At 33.4% G+C, this 10,589-nt stretch overlaps 1 protein-coding gene across 1 annotated transcript; it reads right to left on the minus strand.

Moving 5' to 3' along the window:
* Positions 1 to 2,915: 2,915 nt before the first annotated feature.
* Positions 2,916 to 9,397, minus strand: LOC110030767 (ABC transporter G family member 11-like). Its single transcript, XM_020733673.1, has 8 exons — positions 9,044 to 9,397; positions 8,209 to 8,294; positions 5,505 to 5,969; positions 5,278 to 5,361; positions 5,053 to 5,184; positions 4,781 to 4,972; positions 4,319 to 4,405; positions 2,916 to 3,849 (listed from the first exon to the last, which is right to left on the minus strand). The coding sequence occupies exons 1-8, from the start codon at positions 9,354 to 9,356 to the stop codon at positions 3,190 to 3,192; spliced, it is 2,019 nt and encodes a 672-aa protein (XP_020589332.1). The 5' UTR covers positions 9,357 to 9,397; the 3' UTR covers positions 2,916 to 3,189.
* Positions 9,398 to 10,589: the final 1,192 nt, after the last annotated feature.

Raw genomic sequence — 10,589 nt, forward strand, 5'->3', positions numbered from 1 at the left:
TTATAAAATACCATGAACACGCCACTTGCTATAATAAAAAAGGTGCTAAAAAATTTGGAAAGCTGTTTAAAAAAAGACCGCACAGAATTAAAAAAATGAATAAAATACTATTTGACGCTATTAATAAATTTTTGTACATAGAATGCCAAAAAATCTAGTTTAATTTAATTTTCGTGTGCGCTGCATTCTAAAATTTGGCCTTTTTTTTGGTCTTTAAGATTATTCAAAATAATTAAAATTCATTCTGAGCATTCATAAAAATAAATTTATTTGCTTTTTGGCTTTCATTATGTTATCTGAGGTGGCAATTATCTGATACTATCTCAATCTCTGCCATATTTTTCTAATACATGAGAACAAACACAATCGGTTTATCATCCCTAGAAATAAAGAACAGAGAGTTGCTCATGATATATGGCTAAAATTCTCTCGATATAACGCACTCAACTTATGTTATCTGAGGTGGCAATTATCTGATACTATCTCGATCTCCACCATATTTTTCTAATACATGAGAACAAACACTATCGGTTTATCATCCCCAGAAATAAAGAACAGAGAGTTGCTCATGATATATAGCTAAAATTCTCTATAACGCACTCAACTTAAATCTAATTGAGCCTAAACATGCAACTAGTCCTAATAGATAGATCTATACGGTTAATCATACGTGAATTTGAATTTTCTTTTACAAAGCTACAAACCAAGAGCGAATTGAAGAGTTTTTGGCTATTACCTTAGCTCAAGAGGTTTACCCTCAATTGGGTTGGCAAAGAGCTTCGCCTTTGATAATGCGCACCTCCTCCAAGATTTAATTTGAATTGAAATTGGGTCCTAGTATGTTGTAGCATAATGGAAGTTCAGGATGGTGTTGGGATAGGCTAAGAGGTGCAGGACAGAGGGGATTTGATTGACAAGGTGGTTTTGACCCTATGTGACGCTTTTGGGATGTATTTTTTTTTTTTAAAGTTTCGAGGAGTTTGATGGGTGCTTGTGAAAAATCATGGTTTTGCTTGGTGAAATTAGGGCTGTGAGGTGGTGGGAAGAGCTTAAGGATGAAGGGAATGGAGTTGTGATGTATGTGGCTTGAGTTTGGCGGCAAAAGTGAGGGGGTTTTTTTTTGAGGAGTTGGGAGGCTTGGATCACTTGGAGTGTTCTGGGGCTAAGGCCTCTTTTGGCCATTGGAAGCCATGAGTGCTCTGGCATTTTTTGGGGATGCTGTGAAGATCCTTTGAGGAGTCTAGTAGAGCTTGGGAAGAGCTCTAGGGCAAGGGAAGAAAACTTCCCTTCTTCTGAGTATTTGGGCAAAGAGGCTCCAATGGCCATGGAATTGGCATGGGAGGAGCTCAAGGCTATTGGGTTGAGCTTGGTTTAGGTGGCTAAGTCCAAGATTAGTTTGGTCTTGTTCTTTCATGAATTGATTTAGGTTTTGGTTTTGGTTGACCTTGGTGACACTTGTCAATTCTTTGGATTTTAGTATCATAGCTTTGTTGTTTTGTGTTCTTCATTGATTTATTTAGTTCTAATTTTATTTTGTTTCTTAGTGAGTTAGCAAGTCTCGTTAATGTGTTATAGTGTCGTGGCTTAGTTTTAGATTTTTAATGTTCAGTTTAGTTCTTGGGTCATTGACTTTGGGATTCGACTTTAGGTTTAATTTTGGGCTTTTAAGATTTAAGTTCTAATCAGTTTATCTATGTTAATTATTTTTATCAATTTTTAGGTACAGTATCACATGAGAGGGATATGGTGGAGTCTGCCTTAACTAGCAATTATACTTGTTTCTTAGATTTTCATGAGATAGAGCCTCAATCATAATACAAATTGTAAATACTAGTGCATGTGTAATTATCTTTATTAAAGGAACTTCCACATATGGAATTCAAAAATTTATTATGAATTTAAAATTATCATATTTAAATAGATCTTGATACATTTTGAGATATTTTTCGCAGAGGGGTATGCAAAATTCAAAGAACATAAACTACTGTCATAAATTTTTTATTCTCTGATTGTGCTTATTAGATGTATATAATTCTAATACTTCAATGGACATGGATGCCTACTTCGAGGATTGTGAGTACTCAAAACTGTCAAAAAAACTAATTCTTTTTTTTTAGTGATTTCTATCATTATACATACTTCAATGTATACAGCCTCTCATTTTAAAAGCATGATAGAAATTTTGTCAACTGAGTTAAATGACATTTTTTAGGCATGAATTTAATCTTGCTAAAATTAATTTGGGTCTTGAACGCTCGATTATACTAAAAACTGTGAATCCTTCAGCGGCCAAAATCGACAATAAAACCAAACAAGCACAATCTGTTTGCTTTTATTTGTTTTTTAAATATTTCGGTTTAGTTTGAATTATTTGCTTTTATTTTGTTTGAAGGCTTTGTTCATTTTTAAATATGCTCTAAATTATGATTGATTTTGAATCAAAGTGACCGCTAATTCCTAATATTATTATTATTATAATAAATATTTTTCTTCCTAGTTGAAAGCACTCATGAGTTTCATCGGTAGGGGTTGCATAATTGCTTCGACACAATGAGTGCTAAACACATCATGAGCTTCCTCACACCATTGCAGTTTGCACAATCCTCTCACTGTCGTGGAACGAAATGATGCATCCTTATTTGTTTCGGACAAAAAAATCTTATTTACATTTTAGATTTCATTTTTGTATGTTTTTGATCTAATTATTTTTTATAAATAATTTTTATTTGCTAGCAAAAACATGTAAAAAAAATCATTATTTATTAATATATAGTCTCCAGAAAGTGTTGCGCAAACTAAGTACGATTTTATTAGTTGATCCATTCGTGTAGCCAAACACCTTAAGTCATCAACAAATATAAAATTTTATTTCATAAGAAAAACACATATAAACCAATCAACAGCATTTAAGAATCTAAAAAATTAATCAATCCTCCTCATAAAGTATAAGAAGATATAGGTATTCACTTTTCAAAAGTATGACAAATATGATAAAAGCACCCAAAGATTGTAATACAATTCTCCTCCATGCGACGATAAAAAAAGGATACTACTACTCTTTCAACTTGACAATCTGAACATTCTCAAGTTATATAAATATGCATAAATAGCTTTTGAAATGTAGATAGAAAAAGTTCAACCTTATCATCTCTTCACTAAGCTTTGTATAACACACCGTCTCCAATATTCTTATATAGAGTTGATGATGGAACTTTCAGTGATCCGCTTTTGTTTGACTGGCATCCGACCCTTGACTTTCAACTCTTTAATTCTAACTGTTGCCCAGAACAAGAATCTATAAATAAAAGCCATCCCAAACAAGATAAAAACATCAACCCACTTTGAATAACTAGTTGGCATGTGCCAATAATCTCTCACAATCTCAATTCCAGAAAGTGTAGAATTCCCGGTGTTAGAATTGTCACTACTCGGAAAAGTAAGCCCTATGAACTCATTCTTGAAGAGTCCTTGAATTGCATATCTATGAAAAGAAATATAGTAAGTTGGATATAACCACACTGGCTTTGGCATGTCGTTCGACAATCGAAAAAAACCACATGCGAGCATCATCCACCCTTGGATGCCAGCGCCGGTGATGATGCCCATGAGAAAGTTTGGGACGATGGTTGCTATTATCATCATGAGGCTTTCAACGAGGAGGAAGCTTGAGTATATGATGAGGCAGAAAAAAATGAAGTGTTGGGTAGTTCTGTGGAGATCAGGCGGGAAGTATGCAATTGTGGAAGAGATGATGGTGATTAGGAGAAGAAAAGGCATCGAAGAGAGGGAGTTTGAAATGGTGAATGCAGCAGCACCGTAGTGTCCATTATATTGCTCTCTATAAAAAATCTACAAAATTGAAAAATAGTTAGAAGGCCAAATTAATAAACGAGTTTCATGATTTTATAAAGGGCTTTGTTACATTGCCTACCCAAAACTAAAACAATATCTTCATGAGTCAAAACAAACATCCTTTTTATTTTAACGAATTTTGTTAACATATAAATAAAAAACTGACAGGGTAATAAAGTTTCTTCGCAATATCTGTTACCACTTAACAGTCAGCTAATAGAAATGAGTTTTGATCGTTTTGTGGATGGTGTCAGTCATATGACACTCTTAAAATTTGTAAGTAAATTTGTGCTTCAACACTCATTTTTTTAATAGAAGATAAATATTAATTAGGTGGTTGTATTAATCTGAAGGGAGATTATGACATCAACATTTAATACATCAAAAATATTTTTGGAAACTTGCTTTGACCAAATGGCATAACCTTGCATAAATAAAAAAATTAATCAGAAAAAAATTGACTGACCTTAAGATCTTCCACAAAAGAAGGGAATCCACCTATGGCCATGAAAGTGAAATACACAGCTACGTACGTCAACATTAGACCTCTTGTCTGAAATGTTAACACTATTTTAATATTAGATAAAGAAGATTGCAATATTTGAACTATTTTCATTCATAAGTTATAGAATAAAGATGTTCACTCAATTTCTCCTAATATAAAGTAACACAAATTATTTTTTGATTTCACTAATTAGGCAGACAATCAACGCTCTCTCCCTAAAAAAATTTCTAAAATTCTCCCACTTCTTCACTAATCCACCTAAATAAAGTGGATTCTTTTTTTTTTTATATACATTTATTTGAACATTGTTGAAGTACTCTATTAAATATTTTAAATATTCACTAATTTTTTTATCATATTAAATATATGTTGACGTGCAAAGCAATTAAATAGGATAATTAGGTAAAAAATCATTTGGACTACCTGAATTGATCTATAATCAGATCCAATATCATAGTAAAGTGTCCCCAAGGCAAGTCCAATTCCAATATAGATTGCCAGTCGAAACCAATAGTAGCCAGAATCTCTGAACATGTTCACGAAAGATCTCTTTGTAAGCACTAAGCATTGAGTGATAAATCGAGCTTGTTCTTCTTTCTTCACCATATTTCCTTCCTATAAACATCATTCTAAAAAATCTTATCATTTTAATAATTGCTTCTAAAAATAAAAACATGAACAAGTTTGTAGCTTACCATGCTGTTTATCTGAGCTATTGTTCTCAACACATCTTGGGAAATACTTGAAGATTTGTAAGCGTTTGTTAGAATATGAATGGCCTGTGTTGTATTCATTATGCTAACATAACCATCACTTTGCCCAATCACCTTTATGAAAGGAAAGCCAATTAAGAAGTATTAATTATCTTTGAATTATTTGTGTCACTTGAAGAAAAATAGAAAAGTGAAGTATGCACTGACATCGAAGTCTTTGTTAATTGTTCGAAGAAAATGGTCAGAAGGGTTCCTCAGTTGTGGACATGGAAAGCCATTTGCTGCAAAGAACTGCAACAAAATTGTAAACACTTTAGAAGCACAACAATACATATTATTTTTAATTTAAATTAGTATTATGTATGATATAATTGAAGCTCTATATGATTATGTCTATATTAGGTTAGCATTTCTTTCTTTAAAAAAGCAAGTACCTCTACAGTTGATGAAATAGGGCCAAAATAGATGGTCTTGCCAGAACACAAAAGACAAAAATTGTCAAAGAGCTCGAACACTTCAAAGCTTGGTTGATGGATCGAGACAATGACCGTTCCACTATATTGTCGAGCTTGTTTTACAATCGTACTCATAACATGATATGACGCGGCGCTGTCGAGCCCACTCGTGGGCTCATCAAGGAAGAGAAGCCTTGGGCGGGTCAAGATTTCTATGCAAATGCTGACCCTTCTCCTTTGCCCCCCGCTAATACCCTTTTTACCTCTTCCTCCAATTCTAGTGTTTATGGCATCTTTTAGTCCCATTTCCATTATTACCTTATCAGCTCTCCCCCTTTTTGAAGACTTTGACATTGTATCGGGTAGCAATAACTCTGCAGAGTAATAAATAGCCTCTCTGACTGTTAAGGTGGTCATTAGAACATCTTCTTGGGTTACATATGCCTGCAAGAATAATTTAAACTCAAATATTTAAGTGATTTCCATACTAATATTTTAATGCGATGCCACATCCGGATAAGTTATTTTCAATTCTAGTCATGAAGCCTAAGCTATAAGGATACATTTTTTAATATGTGACTAAACAATAAAATTTATGTCATTTCTTATGAAATTGTGGCTAAAAGTAATTACTTCAGCTATTTTTTTCTTATTTTTTCAAGAAAAAAAGGCTATTATTATTTGTGTGACTTAAGATCCATCCTGTTTCCCTGATATATATTCTTCCCATAAACTCTGTTTTTCCATTTGATTGTAATTTGTTTATGCTTCCCACAAAAGTTTAAGTGAAAAGTTTTTAAAAAATATTTAGAATATGTTTTTAATTAGTTATGCGAGTGATTGATAGTATTATTCCTCCAAATTTTCATTCATTTTGATATATTTATTTCAGTGATAAGTAATTTTTCTTTTTGATAATAAATGAACAAGCTTGTAAGCCGATAGTACATCTAAAATCATCTTGATGCTGTGTCACTACGGGAAAACTGTAAATTAGCGTTAGGAATATTTCCGACACAAAATTAGCGACCGATAGCGTCTGTTAGCTTCGCTCCACTGTTCCAACTCCAGACGAACTGACACAAGCGAGTTGCTTCGAGCAGAAGTCGCTAGCTTCAGATATGACATATGATAATCTCACTTATTGATTGACACTAATGCGGACGCAAGCGCCCTAAAATAGGGCTACCGCAAACCATAGCTCTATTACGTGCCATCGTATCATTCAGCTTCCTTTCAACGTTTTCATTGTTTCCTAAGCCCATTTTAACGTCAAATTAAAATCAGACCCAAAATAAATTAGCGATGAATATTTTAACGTCAGAAAAAAAAACAACGCTATTCAGACGCTAATCTGAATTAATGTCGGAAATTACCCTATTAGCGTCGGAAATATGCGATACAAAGAGGCCTTTTTCCCATAGTGTGTAGACCCAAAATAAATTAGCGATGAATATTTTAACGTTAGAAGAAAAAAACGACGCTATTCAGACGCTAATCTGAATTAATGTTGGAAATGACCCTATTAGCGTCGGAAATATGCGATACAAATAGGCCTTTTTCCCATAGTGTGCGTTTGCTGAGGATGAATATATCATGGCAATCTTAGGGTGCTGAGTTTTGTTGCGGGGTATGCACATTTGCTTATGTGGGTTTAAAAAATGAATTTAGCTAATTATAATTTCTATTAACTAAATAAACTTGCCCTTTATTATTATTATTATTTTAATTGCAAACAAGGAAAATTCGGTATTATTGGATTTTGTTTTGTATACGTCCAGCTCATATGTAGAAAGATGGGACAATTGTATAATTTCTCTCGACCAAACTATCAACGAAGTTCTTCGGTAGAAGGGGTCAGCAAGTCAGGAAGTAGTTAAGACAATCTTGCGGAATAAGCTTTCCCCCGAGAAATTATTATTTATAGAGAAACAGTACAGAAAAATAAAATAAAATAAATAAGGCAAAGCATACGTCACCGCTTATCATTAAAAAAAGTAGAAAAGTCCCTTTTTTTTTTTTTTTTTGAAATGGCAAGTGTTCAAATATTGGTAAAATTAGTCAGTGAAATCCTGATTCGAGAGAGAGAAGAAAAAATCTCCCAATCACTCAGTTCCTTTTAATTAGGTTTTTAGTCGACATTCAATGTAAATTCATTAATTATTAGATAATGTGATGATGTGGCAAAATAAAAATTTAAGGGATGCCACTTATTTTTAAAAAATTGTTATGAATTTTGATTATTAAATTACAAAAAATCATTAATATTGAATCATTACTAAGTATTTAAGTTTATGAGGGATAGGATTTCTTAGTATATTATATGAATATATAAAAGAAGCCTCATAATATAGTAATGATGAGCGCCTCTTCTAATCATTATTCCACTTTTTTTTCCTAATTCAATTTTTTTGGGATGGGCTAAAAGAATGGTTTGGTAAGTGTGTTTATGAATAATAACACGATTAAACAGAGCTAATTATATCCAATTGGTTAAAATGCCCTCAAGGAAATAGGATGATACTATTCTGGCACTTTACCCGAATGTTAAAATAATAACTTACTATTTTATGATTGGGTTCTAATAGTAATTCTGTTAGAACAAGAAATCTTTAGATTATTTTAATATTTTTATAAACTCTAGAACTCTTTCTCATATAAATTAAGGACATGAGAATTTTACCGAGGTTCCATATGCCAATGTTTGTGCTTGCCCATTAACAAATATAACTCCTGATTTTGTCATGCGCGATGTTAGTCTTCCTGTTAGAAAAAGAAAAGGAATTTAATAATTAATTGAAGAAGCTTTTAAATTGTTATAATAAATTCATTTTAGAGAAATTAATGCCTGAGGGTAACATATAAAATCAAAATGAAATAAAAAATATATATATATATATTGTTCAATTTAGGTGACGTGTGATATCTTAGAGGTTATTTAAAATTTCTTTGAAATTTTAGATTTAAAATAAACAACATAAAATATTTGTATCCCAAGAGTTGTATTGCCCCAAAATGTTCATTTCGTGCTATATTTATTCGCTTCGTAGTCGATCGTTATAAATTTCAAAGTTATCATAACAGACGACGGACGCCAAAACTTTTATTTAAATTTGCCAAAATTGAGTTTGGACCTCTCATAAAACAATGTTTTATACTTTCCTTAAAAGTAGAGATGACCAAAATAAACAATATTTTATACTTGCAGTGTTCGTAATATTCTCTCATTAAAAGGAGAGATGACGACGGACGTCGAGCTACGTCCGGGCGACAGTACGTGATACAACGGAGGTCTCTGATGTATCACGGCCGTCGGACGCATCCCGCCATCCGGACGACGGACATAGTAAAATTTCCCTTAAAAGTGACACTACGGCGCTTCTTTAAGATCCAATTAAGATAAACGAATGAAGTGAAGCTTTCCTGGTTCATAAACTTATTATTAACTCTGACGTTATATTTATTAACATTTTTTTTATCTAATTCCACTCTAATTCCTTAATAACATCCCATAGTACCTGCAAGAACATCCAGGAGAGTGGTCTTTCCGCAACCGGACGGGCCCATGATGGCTAGGATCTCGCCGGGCTGTGCGAACCCGGTGAGTCCAGAGAGGATTGGGGTGGACGGACTTCTGCCGTTCGATGCAGTCACCCACAGATCCTCCCACGTTAGATACGCCGGGTCACCTCTCCGTTTGGGCTGAATGCTTAGCTCTCGTTCCACCGCCGGCCCATTTAGCCTAATCCAGTTCTCAGACGGCCGCCCAAATGAGCCCTTCCGGTCATCAATCGGCACCGGAAAAGAAGAGCTTTCTGATTCAGAGGCCATGGAATGCAGAGAATTGGGTGTTGGAAGGTTTGATTCGGTTCAATTTGAGCTTTTGATTAATGAATGAGATGGCTTATATAGTGCTGGAGAGCCGAGATGCGGTCACGGCCGAGGTTTTTTGATGCAGATAAAGGATTTGTCGGAATATGGGTGGTAAGCGGTCTGAGGGGGCGGAAGCCGTAGTTAGTTGGGTCTGCGGTGCAGAATGAAGGGTTGCAGCTCCCTATAATGCAAACTCTAGTCTTTCTCTTGCACAGGATCTAGGTCCCCTCTTAAAGGGTTTATGGCTCTGTTTATGGAGGTCATATTATAAAAAAGAAGAAATCTGGATCACTCTTGATCGAAGTGGCTAAAGAGATCCTCTTCATCGGAGGACGTTTTAGGACACTTTAGAATTTTAATGATGTCGGGATTGAGTAATCTTAGCCCTGTTGAATTCGTTTTATTGAGACACTTCATTTGACTATAAGCACACCAAACTCGGAATTTGTTTAACATTGTAATTATTTTCGGAAAGCTTCCAAAAGTGATTTAATGGCTTGATATGGTTTTGATTCAACTCGGATTGGACCTATTTTTATATCGTTAGGTCTCGCTCGTTGAGTTGGTAAGTTTGACTGAAAGTTTATTGAAATCAAAATTTTAGATGAATTTTAATTTAGGGCTTGGGATTTATTCTCTTAAAAAATCTGTGACAACATACTCTTTTTAACTTTTTTTTTTTTTCTTTTTTGTTTGTAAGGTTCTGATTTTCTTAGAAATACTTTTATTTCCGACAAATTAAGAGAAAAAAATTTACATACATATCACTCAGTTGTACAAATTTATAAATCTAAGAATTAAAATTTATTTTTTATATAAATTCCATCTTATTTATACATAAACTGCTGTAATAGCTAGCTCTTCAATACCTCAACATTTTGCTTTTTATAACTAGCACAATCTCAAAAAATAGTCTTAGAAATAAACTGGTTAAGTTATAAAGATAAGAGGCACCATCCTTTGAAGGGAAACAAATAAAATAATCGTATTTAGATTACTTGTAAAAAGAAAGGGAAGAAAATGACATTAATAACAAATGCACAGGCAAGAAATTGAGAAAGTAAAACCGGTTTATTAATCACAACGTGGAAAAAGATTGAACAATAAATGATTTTTTATAAAGATTCCAAATTCAGAAAACAGCCGAAACAGAGAATTAATTGGAAATAAAGAAAATTTAATAAGTAAAAA

This window comes from Phalaenopsis equestris, unplaced genomic scaffold, assembly GCF_001263595.1.
Source record: "Phalaenopsis equestris unplaced genomic scaffold, ASM126359v1 Scaffold000760, whole genome shotgun sequence".
Lineage (NCBI taxonomy): Eukaryota > Viridiplantae > Streptophyta > Magnoliopsida > Asparagales > Orchidaceae > Phalaenopsis > Phalaenopsis equestris.